Here is a 17,431-nt window from a genome sequence, read left to right as displayed (position 1 = left end):
TGGTGGTAAGAAAGAACTGGATGATGTGTGTACATGTTCATACACATGTCCCAGCAGAAGTATGCCCTCTTACACAGATACCAGACTGGTGCTGCTATCTAGCCAGGGTTGGGTCCTAGGTAATAGATGACAATCCAAGCTACTGTAATATGACATCAAGATGTAGAAACTTTTACCTCTGTGATAAAATGCAAGAGCCATCTCTGTTTAAGATTTAATTGTACATTTAAGGACTATATACAAACTATTATTTTTCTTGGTTGAGCAGCCCCTTTAATTAGGAATGTGCTGTGATAAACAAAACAAAAACATTTGACACCTGGATCATCTATGCATTCCACCTTCACAGTAAAATTAACCTCGAGTTTTTTCAAACTGGTCGTTTGCATAGAATACACAATTAGAGAGGAAAGAATCAAGACTCAAATCCCTGATGAGACAGACAACTGAAAACTGTTCACTGCCTCAAAGAAAACTTCATAAGCCACTGATACGCGTTTTAGCAAAATCAGCACTCAGTTTTCTCATAATTTCAGCATGGCTTGTCCCTACAAGTTCTTTCTTGGCAGATCCATAGTTGTCCTTCACATATTTGGCAAATGGTGTTAACTCTGTCCTTGCAGGAGTGCCATTCTTCCGGGAAGACTGGAGAACTAGCTGACCCTGACACAAAGCACACACAAAACGCTGGATGTCCAATGATTTGGAATGGCGACCAATTCTGCAAAAGAGAAATTATATATAAAGTGAAAAGTATGTCAACACAAGGGGACAAGAATCTTACCAAGTACCCATAAGATTAATACAGATTATCCAATAATTTGTGGACTTAATCTAAAAAAATGAAAATAAATCAATGTAATACGTGCAGCACTTCAAAATATTCAAACACACACACACATCCACTTACACAAGTTAAGAAAGGCTTAAACATTTAAAGCAACTGTAGGAACTGGCACATTAGGACTTTAAAGTCTGCTTTCATTTTTTTTTTTAAACTAGGTATTCCCTCCCCGAGCCTGCCAACCAGCCATCTCTGCCTTTTGTCTTGAGCCCATTTGTTTCCCCACTACTGGGGATTGCCCACCCTCAGGATAAGAGATGACTCGAGGAGACCATCATGCAAGCCACTACAGAAATGGTTTGTGCTTTCACCAGCATATGCAGATACAGGCAATGACAACATTTTCATTAGGCCTACCCTCACCCTTGTGGCAGGCATAAGCACAATGCCCTCCCATGTGTATTCTTTGCTAATACACAGTATTAAGGTGTACCATCAACCAGCATAGTAGTTCCAAGCCAATGCCCCCAGTATTGCCTATTTCAGTTTATTGGACCCATCATCTCCTCCCAGGATGGCTGAGTTGGCATTGGTAAATTCACATCCATGCTCCCTAACCCTTACCTAGCTCTTCTCTAACCCAAACCACTATGTAATAGTAACCGAATAAGGACAACATTAACTGGTTAAAAAAAAAAAAACAATGCAAACAACTTATGAATAGGCAGACAAATACACCATTGATGAACAGATCAAATGAAATGAAACTGACTGTTCATTGCACCAAAACAAAAGCAGCACACTTTTTCCCGAATCAAATGCATATAAAAAGCTTCTGAAAAATACACACAAGTAAGGTAAACATCTATTATAACAAATTATGCACTACAAAACCAATTAAAAGGACTGGGCTCACCTCTCTAAGAAGATACCATATCACCTGTATGGCAAAATGTCAAACTTGTTTTAGAATAAATTATGAAAACTGAAAGCAAAGTTATTTATGTAGATCTGAAATCATTTGCAATAATTCCCTTTATGCATTACAGGTTTTCTGCAAAAGTGAAAACAAACAGATAAGCGCTTTCCAAGTGAACTGATGTGTAAAAAAAGCCCTCTACAGTGTACAAACATTTTGGGATTTACTCTTCTGACACCCTTAGCTCAGATGAGTTATAAAAAGTCTAACTGCTGTGTTGCAAAGCATGCACGACTCCTGCTATCTCAGGTCATGAAATCACGCACCAGGCTTAAAGGATACATAAAAAAAACACCATTCTTGAATTATCACTTGTGACACAGGTTCATAGGTTCATACTTACACTTGTACAAAAGTAACCACATTAACAAGTTCACATTTGCAAACGTTATACATCACATATATTATTCTACACCATATAATCAAAGCAACGTTATATAAATAGTTAAATTCCTGTCTTCTCATAAACCTAATTTCTCCTCCAAAGCATTTTCTGCCTGTACTGTTCCCACAGTTCCATTTTTTTCTACGTAATTTACTGCTACCCTAAAGATCCCACTTCTTGTTCTCTTCTCTCTGTTACAATATTCACTACTTTGTATAGTTTGTTTAGACTTGGATTTCCATTTTCTAGTAATTTTTTTGGCAGTCACCAGAATTACAATTAAGGCCTTAACTATGCCTGGGCAATTCAGATCCTGTATCACAGCTCAAAAAATCATTTCCTTATCCTTAGTTACACCAATATGCTCACCCAGTTATTTCTGGCAGAGTAGTCTTCATGGAATTTTTAAAGCCTGCCAACTCATTACACTCCCAAAAAATATGTTCCCAATTACCTTTTTTCTTCCCTTCCTCATCAAACCTCCAACATTTGCAATCTGAGGAAAACCCTTTAAACCTTTCTTGGAGAATAAAAGTATCTATGCAAACATGTCCAAACAAAAATACTAAATCTTCTAGACTTTGTTGCATATTTGGAAGCCATACATGCATCCTCCCATTGTTTCTTTGGGAAGAGAGACTAGATATGCATTTCACAATCTTTTCTGACCTCCACTGTTTGATTCCTACAGTTACTGTGCAATATTTTTTACATGTCCTAATTATCCCTTAACAGTAACTTCCATTCTAGATTCAATTAAAAAATTAACCAGTGAAAGTCTTTCATTTATGATTCCCCTAGTCTTTTCTATTTAGTCTACTCTTGGATTATTAATCCCTGATGGGAAAGGCAATCACTGCAAACCGCATGTCTTCTTGGCCTCTTCCCATTCTATCATTCCCTCTCTATTTGTTCCCAATAGTTTAGCTCCTTTGCCAGCTTCCTCCAGTAAATTCGAGCCCCCCCTCTTGCATATTCTCGAACCCCCTAATTTCAGAAATTCTTATCAACAGCTTCTCCTTCCTTTCTCCATACCACTGTTAGCAGAGTTCTTAGTATACTTTCCACTACTTTATGAATATAATTTTCTATATGACTGTTATCTGCTTAAGGATCTGCGTTAAAAATTCCACTCTTTCCTTATTTCTTGTATTAACCCCCCTTGTTTCATCATCCCTTTCCACTTTGAATTGTAGCTTTCTGACTATGTTATGTTTAAGAGCCTTAAATGTGTAGTTCTAAAATATCCCTTTAAATCAGGTAATCCTAAACCTTGTTCTCTAGGGAGGTTCAACTTATCCCACTTGACTCTTCCTCTCCTATATAAAAGCCTTTAGCTCTTTATTAATTGATATCCACAACTTCTCTGGTTGACAAAAATATGAATGACCCATATATAAAACAAAAGGGATTAAACATGTTTTTACATCTTGCATCTTGCTATCCATGTCCACAAGAAATAGCTTCCAGTTTCTCAGTTTTTGTATTATCTTTTCTTTAGTCTCTTCCCACATATCCTTTGCTGCCATAGTAGATTCCTTTTTAATCCATATGCCTAAATACTTCATGTTATCATATCCCATAACTATGGGCATTATTGAAAAGTTTAATGTGTGGGTACATAGTTTATATCTATAGCCTTTGTTCTATTTTCATTAATTTTATATTCTGGAAAAAAAAACAGAACAGTCTCAGAATGTTATGCCACATTGAGAGGTCCTTTTCTGGTCCCATCAGGTACAAAAAAAATCATCTGCAAATAAAACCAACTTTTATTGAACACCATACCAATTATATCCTGGAATTTCTGAGTCCCTTATTTTCTTTGCCAGTGGTTCTAAATATAACACAAGGAAAGATAACATCCATGCCTGGTTCCTCTGTTCAGATGAAACTTATCAGAGAGGAACCCTCCCACTTTGATTTTTGCCTCCAATCCTTCATATATCCTTCTAATTAACCACATTGTTGAATCAGAAAATGCTTCCATTGCCCTTGTCATAAAATCCCAGCTTACTCTGCTGAATGGTATTTCAGTATTGAAACAAATCAACAGTATTTTCTTACATTCTGCTTCCCTCTGGATCATTGTTATATTAATGTTGTGAAATGTCTGCCTCCCCTCCACAAAATCGCACTGATCCAGATCAATTATGGTATCACCAATGCCACTCTTTTAGCTACTATACACAAACACTTGATAATCATAGTTTAAAATTGAAATGGCCCTCTATAAAGCTGGATCTGATGGGTCTTTACCATCTTTAGGTATTACAGCTATCACACTTCTCCAGGATACTGGTGCCACCCTCTCCTAAAATACTGTTAAACAAAACCTTCCAGATCTTTATCACTTTCTTTCTTCTTAGCTTCCAAAATTCCACCAGAATACCATCCATTCCCGGAGACTTTCCTGCAGATTGTTTATACACCACCATTTTTATCTCATCTTCTCCTATCTCAACTGTTAATTCTTGAGCCTCAACAACTTCTAACCTTGGCATATTTAAGTCTTCCATAAACATATTAATTTCTGCATTTTCTTGATTTCTCTGCTTTACATAATTTGCATATATTTTCTGAGATATCTCAAATACCTCCACAGGATCTCTGATTATTTTTGTCATAGGCTCTCTACGTTTGGCAATGACCCAATTCTACTTTGTTACTTAGTGTGTTGTGCTAAATGTTTTAGTGCTCTGGAGCTATCAAAAAACAGTTTAACAGCAATCTGTCTACACTCATGCGTATGATCCACCTTTTCTTCTCTGTAGCACTCTAAAATTGTGCCTTCTCTTGTTCTCTGAGATTGTCCTTGTTCTGTAATTCTTTAACCTTTGTCAGCCCCTCTAAATAATTCTTACTTCTTAACCAGATCTCCTATTTCTATCCTAATTTTAAACTCCACTTTCATTCTATCCCACTCACTAGCTATAAATTTCTACCTTCCCCAATAATTCTTGAATAATTTCCACTAACTATTCCTTAAATTCCCCTCTTTTTAACAGGTAGGTGGAGAAAGTGGTAATGTCTCATCTTTACTCCATTACCCTGCATTTTTATCTTAAATATCTTCCCCAAACACATTTATTGAATTATCAATTGTGACACAGGCAAATTTACATTTATATAAAAGTAATCACAGTATAATTAAGATAACAAACACTTCACATATAAGCTAAGTAACATTACATAAATTATTCAATTCCTGCCTTTTTTAAAGGAACATCTTTATTAAACCATCACTTACTACATAGGCAATTATACATTTATACAAATGAAAGTAAACCACTGTGATACAATCATAGTTGAAAGCAAGCATTTTACATCACAAATCATACTGACACACTGCCAACTACAAACATTATACATCACTTACAATCTACCCAATCTTTTTCAAACATTACACAGCTCATTTAAGTCCTGCTGCCTCAAACTTCATTCCTCCCTTATATGTATTGCTCCCACAATACCCATTTTTCCTATGTAGTTTGCTCCTACCTTTCTCCAAAGATCTCAGTTCCAGTTGTTTTATCTCCGTTACTATATTCACTACTTGTAGTACAGTTGGTTTAGATTTTGATTTCCATTTTCTAGGAATTGCTTTTTTGGAAGCCACAATTGTTAGACACAGTAAGGCCTTAACATGCCTAGGCAATTCCGATTCTGTATCACATTTCAGAAAAATCATCTCCCTATTCAGCCCAATCTGCCCACCCAGCATCTCCAGCAGTGCATCCCTTAAGAAATCCTTAAAAGTCTCCCAATTCGCCGCATTCCCAAAAATTATGTTCCAAATTACCTCCCTTCCTCCACGTCACATCTCCAACATCCACTGTCGGAGGAAAAATTCTCTGGAGTCTAGTTGGGGTATAGAAATATCTATGCAGACATTTCCAAGCAAAAAACTTCAATCTTCTAGATTTTGTTGCATATTTGGGAGACGTACATATATCCTTCCATTGTTTCTCTGTGAACCGCCCACCCAGTCTCTCTCTTACCAGTCCCCTCTAACCTCCTCTGATTCCCACAGTTGTCATGCAATATTTAATATGCTCTATCAATTATTCCTTTCTTAACAGCAGCCTCCATTCTAGAGTCTACTAAAAACTCCACCAGTGCTGGTCCTTTGCCCAGGACCCCCCCCCCCATATTTCTTTCTCTTTGCCCACACATCAATATCAATCCCTGATATGGAAGGCAATCTTCAACCTGCAGTCCAAACAAATTCCTGGCGTCTTCCCATTCTATCATCTTTCCTCTCTAGTTATCTGCTCATAATACCTTGGTTCCTTTGGTAGTTTTCTCCAATAAATTCCAGCCCCCCCCCTTACCCATTGTCTATATTCTTAACTGTAGTCATCCCTCACTGACAGAATCTCCTCTCTCCAGTCCTGTGTTGATTAGATATTATTGATACATGATCTGAAGTAGCTACTGGACATGTGTTGAACCTTTCAAATAAATGCACATGTTCATGTGAAATATAATTTCTGCCTAGTCTAGCCCAATTACTGTACCTCGGGGAATATGTAAACTCTCTCAAAGTTCCTACTACTGAATTCCCATCTTTCATACATTTCTTCAGAAATTCTCTCTCTCATTACATTTTTCCTTCCAGGCCCCCATACACATCCTCATTGCTGCAAATCAAAATTCTGTCCCCACCAATAAGTGATATTCCCTGCTGAAAGTGGATTATTTCTACCAACATTTTAAACTTCATAACATCTGTTTTAGGTGGAATACAAATACATGCCAGCATAATTGTCATCCCTTGCAAGTAGCACCTTACTACCACAAATCTGCCATCATCTTTTTTCCTCTTCTATCACTACTGGAGTTTCCTCTAATAATTAATAGAAGTATTCCTCTATTCCTTTTTTCCTGATATTCTGCAAAATACCCATCCTGAAATCCTTTATCAAATTCTCACGGTCATTTCTTTCCAAAATGGTCTCCTATAGCATTACATTTGCACTGTTCATTTCCTAATATTTCCTTTTTGTCTATACCTGCGAGACCATTCACATTCCAAGATAATATAGAAAGTGTTGCCATTATGGAAAAAAAAACATCTTTTTTCCCACCTATTATATATGGCAACTTTTTAAAATGCATTTCCAGCTTTTGTGATAGATCAGACGGTGCAGTGATGCAGTGGTTTGCTTTGTCACCTTACAGCAAGAGATTCTTCAGTTCAATTCTTGGCTGGGGTGCTTTCTGTGTGGAGTCTGTCATGTCCTCCCTGCAGTCATGTGCGTTTCCTCTGGGTGCTTTGGCTTCCTCCCACGTTACAAAAACATATGTCTGGAGCATTTCTCTCTGGGCCACCACTGAAAATTGGCTCGTTCCAAGTCATACTTTCCTGGTAAACAAATGTTAAATAAATGTACCCAATAATGTTTGGCAAGTTAATCTTTTATACAGTTTTTCTTTAACAGCATTGAGACCTACGTCACATTTTTTTAAAGACGTTTTCTTTTAATAAAACCCCTCAAAAACCAAACACACCCCTATAACTAGTTAATGTACATCTTCAAATAATCAAGTTTAACCCTCCTAATAGGAACGTTTGTCCCAGACAGCTGAAAATGACTACAACTGATGTCGTTTTTTTAAAACCCCCCAAACAAAATGTAAAAACCTTTTGCCTGCTTTTAGAAAACATCAACATTTAACCTTGAAAAAAAAGTGTTCTGTCCTTAATTGCCCTATTATCAACTTGTCTTTACTGAAATGCAGTAGAAAAAAATGTAGTCCTCTGCTGCATTCTTAAAACATACTTTCATGCCCCTGTACTCCCAAGGTCAACCTCTCCTGACACAGAACAAGCAGATAAAACAATAATACAAAATTAAATACCTGCTCAACTTGCACAAAAAATTGTGCAGTTGGGTTGAAAGGTCATTCAAATATAGGTGGAAAGTGGGCAGTCAAGCATTATCTGCAGAAAGCCTTCCCATAAAGCAACTGATATTGGGAGCACATATCTATTGGATTGGATTTTAAAGGCCTTCTGCAGTGGGCACCTACTTGGAAGAATCACAAGCAGTACAAAATTAAACCAACCTTGAAGGCTAGAGTAAGGCCAAGTACTGAAGTGCCAAAGCAGAGAAGCATAACAGAAGACTGTATCTACACTAATCAAACATGAACTGACAAATTAAAAATCAGTGAAAATAAAGAACATCTCTGAAATGAAGTAAAAAAAAATTAATTTACAATACAATTTTTTTTTTTTTTTTTTTTTTTTACAGTACATGGAGACTTATTACGGTTTGAATTTAGGGGGAAAAACCAACTTTGCTAAGCACCCTTCTTATGCAAATAAAGGTGTGTTAAGTTTTGTTAAACACTTCTCAGTGCTGTTAAGCTCTTCTTGCTCAACAGTATATCAGTTTTTGGAGGTTGCCACCAAAAAACAGCAGCCACAGAACTGTAGAACTTTGCTGTCACCCAAAACAAAATGTTGAGGCAGAGTGAAGTGTCTAATAACAGTTTAAGCCACTCACTGAAAGGAACAGTTTCTGGATGCTGTGTGGCAGTGCAAAATGTTTTACAGACTGCCATAAAACACTTCAACCCTCTACACATTTTTGTAAGTGCTAGTACACTGTAGTACATGGAGAGCTTTAGCTGCTCCAAAGATTTATGATCAAGTCTCTGATTATAAATTAACTTTGTTTCCAGCATGGTCAAGATTCATCTCTCATGCTTTGCTTCTCTCTAACACCAACTCCAAGTATTACACAGTGACATGGGTAGACAGTTATAAAAAAAAAACGAATTACACAGATTTTCCCTTTTCGTGCTTTATATTTACATGATTTATTTCTCAATCATCAAATGTAACATTACTTAGACTTCTCAACTCCTGCCTTCCCTGAAGTTTCACTCTTCCTGATTATTATTTTGCACGCATCATTCCCACATATTCCATTAATTTCTATGTAGTTTGCTCCTTGCCTTTTTTCTGAAAATCCTACCTCCAATTCTTTTATCTCCTTTACATTCAATAATTCTGTTAAGGTTGGTTTAGCTTTTGATTTTCATTTTCTAGTAATTGCTTTCTTTGGCAGCTAATAGCATTAAACTTATAGAACTTCACTACGTCTAGGCAATTCTGTGCCTGCATCCCAGCTTAAATGAATCATTTCCTTAGATACAATAATTTGCTCCCCCAACATTTCTGACAAAATATCTTGCAAGTAATTTTTAAAAGCTACCAACTGTTACATTCCCAAAAACACGTGTTCCCATGAACCCCTCTCTTTCCCATCACCCCTCCAACAACTACCGTCTACCTGTGGAAAAATTCTCTAAAGTCTACTTAGTGTAGAAAAATACCTATGTAAAGTCTTACCATGCAGCAATCCTAAACCTTCTAAACTGCATTATGTAACTGGAAGCCATATAAATATAGTCTCACTGTTCCTTTGTATACTGACTTTCCTTTCTCATTTGACGGTCTTTTCTAACCTCTTCTGACTGATTCTTACATTTATTGTTAATTATTTTAAATGCCATACTACACATTATTCATATTTTCTTAACCACAGCTTCTGCACAGGGGATTCAGACTACGACCTTGCAGTGAGCCCTATTTGTAGTATATCCTTTTCCCAGTCCCATGACAATACTGTTAGCTACTCTGTAAATGTAATGCATTCAGTATGGCTGTTGATGTTCTCCTTAAGAGCCTACATCCAAAATCTTATCCTAATTTCAATAACTCCCCACCACCCTACTTTTATAATTTCTTTGTACTTTGATATGTAGTCTTCTGCTTGTGTTATCTATATGAGCCTTAACTATGTAGTATTAAAGTATCCCTTCAAATCTGGTAATCCTAAAACAGTTTGTTCTGTGGAGAAAAAAATATCTCACAACTCTTGCCCTCTTCCTCTCAAATACATTTCCATTCTTAATTATGATCAACAGCGTCTCTTCTGTTTGATAAAAACATGCCTCATCTGTTTATAGTATTAAAGAGACTATGAACATTTTCATTGCTTGTATTGTACTACACATATTCATAGTCAAGAGCTTTCAACTTCTGAATTTTTATATTTTTTACTCTTCCCAGATAGCCTCAGCTGCCATAAAACAAATTTTAATCCAAACACCTAAATAATTCATCTTACCTATTCTCCAAATATACGGGTGTTGCTGAACTAGTTCATGCGAGGGAACACAACTTACCTCTATTGCCTTTGTTTTATATTTTATATCTTAAACGGTCTGAAAATGTTCCACAACACAAATATCCTTTTCTGGATTTATCAATTACAAGGTATATGCAAATAAAGTTAATTTTTGTGTATCATACGAGTTACTTCTTCGAATGTCAGTCATTATTTTATTTGTTAATAAGTATAAGGCAAATGGAGTTGAAACAGGATATCCCTGCCTGATCCTTCTGTTCCAAGACAGTTCATCAGAGAGGAACCCTCCCCATTTGATTCCTGCCTGTGACCCTTTATCTTCCTAATTACTCCTATCATTATCAGGAAATTCAAATGCTGCCATTGCCCTACTCATAAAATTACTGCTAGCTCTATTGAGTGCCTTCCCTGCACCAAGACTTACAAACAATAGCAGGGTATTATTGCACTCTTATTACATTTAGATTATATTCATTCTGTTAATGCTTATCAAATGCTTGCATCCCCCTCCACAAAACCACACTGATCCATGTCAGTTTTGGCACCATTTAGCCATTTTCTTAGCTACTACAGACAAACACTTAGTAATTCTGATTCAAAACTGAAATTGGTCTAAATAAAGTAACAAGATGGTGGTACTTCCCTCCTTTTACAAATACTGTTAAACAAAACCTTCTAGATCTTTATCACTAATTCCCTCCTAACTTCCACGGGAATACCATCTGTTCCTGGTGACTGGGTTGTTGATTGTTATACATAACCACTATTATTTCACCCCCTCCAGTCTTAATATTAATTCTTGACCCACAACTTTCTTTAATATTGGCATATTCAAGAATTTCATTAATATCTCAATGCATGACTTTTCTTTGCTTCCCCAGTCATTTGGTCTATACAGTCTTCACAGAATTTCCAAAACATATCTAGTACATGTATGGAACGAGAGAAAATCTTTGGCAGAACACCACGGCTTGATTACTGTTGGTTGAAACACTTAAAACCAATACTTGCTTAGAAAACCACTTTATTTGGTAAAGTGCAAGAAAAACTATGAGCGCTTTCGGCTGCATTAACCTTCATCAGATCATAAAAGTGCAATCATCTAAACCATTCAAAAACAAAATAACTAATTACATTCATTACTAAAATGAACAGACCAGTAAAAAACATTAACTACTAATTTAAGCTTTCATCATTAAAAGATCCAATAGTGGATCACTTGAAAAACAATTAACCAATGCACAATGAAAGGTGGAGTTAAAGCAGTAATAGCAATATATCCAATTGCCAAAATATATGAAAATTAAGTTTTCCTATAGACATATTCGCGAGTCGAAAACATTTTTGTTGTATTCATAGGACATAAATATGTTTTTTATACAGCTAGGATATTTCAATACATTGTAAATCATCTCTTTGGTATCAGGACCATAAAGACAGAAATCAATAGCCTCCACAACGAGGCGTAAAGCTGGAAATTCATTATACATAAACACACAGATTGTTCTCTGAAAACTAACACGAAAGTTCCAATCAGCCAACTTTCAATATAGTTATAACAGTAGAAACATTTGTAGTGCAAGTCATATCACATACAAAATCATTAATGTAAAACATCTTCACATAGTAAGCAACAACTTCAGTGTAGCCAATCATTAGGGTTTATACAAACGAACATTGTGGAGAGCGCTTATTACAAGTCTTCCAATGGAAAACGCCAGCCAATGACCATTGTCAAACAGCCAATCATTCAAGTCCCTAGGGAATCCTAGCCAATCATGACAAGAATGAAAGGCTTCTACACCAAAGCGCAAGGCTACGAATTCATTGCAAACAAGAAACAAAAATATTCCTGTAAAGAGTAACGTATAAATTCCAAATAACTAACTTTCAATGGAACTAAAACAATTAATAACCTATATCATACAAGTACAAAATTATTAGTAGAAGACATCTTCGCCTAATAAAGGCCGTGTTGCCAATCATCAGTTTACGCAAATTAGTATCAGAGAGGGTTTGCTATAGATTTCCTGGAGGGAACAACCAGCCACTAACAATTGTCAGATAAATGACCAATCATTCAACTCCCTAAAAGATATTGGCCAATCACCACAAACATAAGACTACAAAAACCGAAACAGACTAAGCGCTATCTAGCGAAAACGACCTCATCAGCAGTGCACCAATAACTTTTGTGATAAAAAAAAAACAAACATTCACTGTGGACAGTGATAGATAATTCAAAAAATTATAATCAAATATATTTAACAGAATCCAACATAGCTTATATGGATAAATGTTATGAGCATGCTCACCGTTGGTCTCCCAGGGAAAACTACCAGCCACTATCCATTACCAATTACACAGCCAATTATTAGATTCCCTTAAAAATAACATCCAAGCAAAACAAATATATCCAAAGGGCTACACATCCAAACCTCTCTTGGAGGGTAAGCAGAAAAATCTTACTAGCCTCAGAAGGCATCTATGATCACATAACATCCTAGTAAAAACAGCTAACTAGCGGTGTTGGAAGGGCAAGAATAACTTCATGCCCTGTTGATAGATGTAAAGGACAGGCAACGATGATCACATAACATCCTAGCAAAGCAGCTAACTAACGTTATTAGAAGGACAAAATATAGCATCATGCCTTGCTAATAAAAGCAAAGGACAGGTCGACAAGTGACCGCCCAAGACATCTCGGCATAACAGATTATCTTATGCTATGAAACCGACAAAGATGTCATACTTAATGGTAAGAATAAATAAGCCAAAAAGTGATCACCCAAGAGAGAAATATATTGGCGGTAACTAACCTTCCAATATAAATAAATGACAAAAAATCACAAATAAAATAAAAATAATCAAGATTAAATACAAACTATCTAAACAAGATGAATAAACTAACAATACTAATAAAAAATAAATAACTAAAGAATTTTCTATCTAGAGTTAGCAGGCAATGAACTACGACAAATTAAAAATAGGTTAAATCCTGATGAAAAACTATGGCTATCCAAAGAGAACTGACGCAAAACTGTCAGACATAAATAATAATGGCAGTATATCTAACAAAGAAGTTATCTTTGCATTGGTGGACAGAACAATCAACTGTGCCATAAAACCCTGGATGCACAACTAAGTATAATTAAGAACATATAAAAACCTCAATGTTCAAATATGAACAGTGTCTTTTCATTGGTAGACAGTACAGTCAACTAGGTCATAGAACCCCAGATATCCATTGCATATAGAACAAACAAAAACATATAGGAACCAACTTGATGTTAACATTTACGCAGTCTCCTTGCCTTTAATATAGGTCTAAGTGGAACCAAATTGTTTAATCCTGGAGGGCAATGAGCTCCAAAGTTCATAATCCATTCAATTTCCTTACTTTCAGTGCGTTTCACATCTCATTTTCTTGCTGTCTGATGAACACATTCTACTACTTGGAACTTAAAACTATGGTTGGGAAAAGTGGCAATATGCACTGATAATGTGTTATTGGGATTACCATTCCTTATACCCCGTAGATGTCGTAAAATGTGATCTTTCAAGTGCTGGTTAGTTTTGCCAATATAGAAGGCTTTACAGTTAGAACAGGTGGCTAAATAAATTAAATTGTGTGTGTTACAGTTAGCATATACATCAAAAATGTATTGTTGATTGGAAACTGGATGATAAAAAAGTATTTGTACCATCAATAGAAGTGCATGCTTTGCATTGATGGATCTAAAAGTACCCTTTCTGTTCGACATAACTTGTCTGGTAAAGCCATCTTTTTGGCAAACAAGCCGTTTAACATTCTTTCTATTTTTATAGCAAAATCTAGGGTATTCCCCAACAATATCTTTAATCTTATCTTTTGTTAAAACTGGCCAGAATCTCCTGATTAGTTTCACAAACAAGTTTATCATCATTACTGAAAGTCATCAAGCACTTCATGTGTGAATCATCTTTTCTAGTTTTAGATGGTAAGGAAAAATCAACTGGCCAGCTGAAATAAGGCCGACCTTGTCTGCTTCTAATGGTGTTGATGTCAGTGGTCAGTTTAAGGTCCATATCCTTGTATCCCCTTGATTTCAAGTTGTGCTGCAGTTGAACAAACTCTTGTTGAAAGTCATGCTCACTGGTACATAAAATCGAGAAATTCTAGTAACTTGATTCTCTCTAATATTGTTTAAGACATGTCTAGGATGCATGGTATGTCTATACAAACGATTTCTCCATGTATCTTTTCTATGGAGATTAGTTTGAATTCCATCCACTGCATCTAACAAGATCTTAACATCTAAGAAGTCAACCCCTTGGTCTGAGTAATTCACTTTCACTTTAAACTTTAAGAAACCAGTGATGTTCAGATAATTTGTGAATAGGGTCAATTGTTCACTACTTCCTTTCCACAGAAGAAAAATGTAAACAAAACGACCATAGTAATATAGATGTTGATACCAAGGATTTAAATCACATAACACATTATCTTTTTCCCATTGGGCTAGAACTAGATTAGAGTAACTATTCGCACATGGGGTGCCCATAGTGACCCCCCCATGTTTGTAGAAAAAGATCTTGTCCATATATAAAGGCATTATTTTCCAATACTAACCCTAATAGATGGCAAATTGGGTCTGTAGGAGCACTTATGGAATGCAGGAAGTTATGGACTGAATTAATACCAAATTCATTGGGAATAACCGTAAACAAGCTATTAATATCAATCGTGATTAAGGGTATATCTCGTAAATCTCTCAAGTTTGCAGTCACTCTTCTCAGCTCAGTCAAAAAACTACCAATATCCTTTAGTACCATTTTAGCTTCAAAGAATATAGACAGGGGTTCAAGTGATCCATCCCTTTCCAGCAACTATAGGACATAGGGGTGGATCAAGGAGATCTTTGTGGATCTTTCTAAGTCCACTTATAGTGAGTATAGTAGGGTTGAAAGCCATGAAAAAAATCATGCAACTCTTTGCATAAGCACCTTTCCATGAGAAATTCAGAGAGATAATTATTAAAGTTCTTAATCATTTTCCCTAGATCTCTTGTATTCAACTTCCTATACATGGTCACATCATCTAGCTTAAGTTTCATTTCATCAACATACCAGAGTCCATTACTACAATTCTACCTCCTTTGTCCGCTGGTTTAACAATTAGATATGCTCTTGTTCTCAGATCATTTAGAGCAGCTCGCTCGGCTCTAGTCATATTATACAAGCCTCCTTTATAGGGTGTATGCTCCTTCGCCTTAGCCATCTCTGATTCACATAGGCATAAGAACATCTCAACCGCTGGATGATTGACAGGTGTGAACTCGCTTGTTTTTTTTTTTTTGAGTTTTGACCTAGAGTGTTCTGCTTTGTTTCCAAAGATGGATTTAAGGGTCACATTTCTACAGAATAATCTAAGATCTGTTACAAATTCATTGAGGTTGGAGTTTAAAGCAGTAATAAAACTCAAACCTCTTGATAATATTGTTATACATTCAGGAGATGGGGCTGCACGAGACAGACTGAAGACTAGGTTAACTTCTTGCGTTTCCTTTCTTGACCCTGGAGTTCCAATAACTGCTGCTTGACAAAAAACAGTAATGGGAGATTGAAGGCAGCATGGGATACTCCCTCCCTAGGTCTCATGACTGGTGGGGGAGAGATGTTGACATCTTGAGTTCTACTGTCTTGCATCTGGGATGCATGGCTTGGTCCAGCTTCACATGTCTCTACTTCCGACAGAAAATTGGTGGAGACACCTCTAGACACCTCCGGTACCTCAGAAATTAAATTATTAGAGACTCTCCGTTGAGTAATGGCTTCTTCTGAGTCACGATGTGAACTCTTCCTTTGCAGGGATTTATCCCTTCCAAATTGTCTTGGCGCTTTTCTTGGCCATTTAAAAATGTGTCCTTTCCTAAAGTCCTGGAAATCTCAAACTAATTTCTTAGCTTTTTGTTCTTCGAGCTTATCATATACATTCAAAATTAAATTATAGCATTCCCATGGAAATGCTACAATTGAATTTGAATGTATATGATAAGAAAGGAAACGCAAGAAGTTAACCTAGTCTTCAATCTATCTCGTGCAACCCTACCGCCTGAATGTATAATGATATTATCAAGAGGTTTATGTTTTATTCCCGCTTTAAACTCCAACCTCAGTGAATTTGTAACAGATCTTCGATTATTCTGTAGAAATTGACCCTTAAAACCATTTTTGGAAACAAAGCTGAACACTGTAGGTCGAAACTCAAAAAACCAAGCGAGTCCACACCAGTCAATCATCCAGCGGTTGAGATGTTCTTACACCTACGTGAATCAGAAATGGCTAAGGCAAGGGAGCAGACACCCTATAAAGGAGGCTTCTATAATATGACTCGAGCAGAGCAAGCTGCTCTAAATGATCTGAGAACAAGAGAATATCTAGTTGTTAAACCAGCGGACAAAGGAGGTGGAATTGTAGTAATGGACTCTGACTGATGCTAGGTGATATGACCACGTATAGGAAATTGAATACAAGAGATCTAGAGAAAATGATTAACAACTTCAATAGTGATCGCTATGAATTGCTCATGGAAAGGCGCTTATGCAAGCAGTTGTGTGATTTTTTTCATGATTTCCAACCCTACTATACCCACTATAAGTGGACTTCCAAAGATCCACAAAGATCTCCTTGATCCACCCCTACGTCCTATTGTTGCTGGAAGGGGATGGATCACTGAACCCCTGACTATATTCATTGAAAATGAACTTAAATAGGTACTACCTCAAGCTAAAACGGTACTAAAGGATACTGGTAGTTTTTTGACTGCGGTGAGAAGAGCGACAGCAAACTTGAGAGATTTACGAGATGTACACTTAGTCACGATGGATATTAATAGCCTGTTTATGGTTATTCCCAATTAATTTGGTATCAACTCCATCCATAACTTCCTGCATTCCATAGGTGCACCTACAGACCCTACTTGCCATCTTTTAGGGTTGGTATTGGAAAATAATGCCTTTGGATATGGACAAGTTTTTCTACAAACATGGGGGGGGTCACTATGGGCACCCCATGTGCAAATAGTTACTCTAATCGAGTTCTAGCCCAATGGGAAAAAGATAATGTGTTATGTG

General features: G+C 36.5%; 1 protein-coding gene across 1 annotated transcript in view; it reads right to left on the bottom strand.

Moving 5' to 3' along the window:
- Positions 1 to 247: 247 nt before the first annotated feature.
- Positions 248 to 17,431, bottom strand: part of LOC122789619 — a gene marked incomplete in the record, with an annotated part of 1,015,902 nt that continues 998,718 nt past the window's right edge. Inside the window, 1 exon segment of the mRNA XM_044057014.1 lies at positions 248 to 721. Within this exon segment, the coding sequence (XP_043912949.1) occupies positions 478 to 721 (244 nt within the window).

The sequence above is a fragment of the Protopterus annectens genome, chromosome 15.part0, assembly GCF_019279795.1.
Source record: "Protopterus annectens isolate FY-2018-M chromosome 15.part0, PAN1.0, whole genome shotgun sequence".
Classification (NCBI taxonomy): Eukaryota; Metazoa; Chordata; order Ceratodontiformes; family Protopteridae; genus Protopterus; species Protopterus annectens.
Note: the sequence above shows the minus strand (reverse complement) of the source record. Positions and strands in the feature narration are given on the sequence as shown.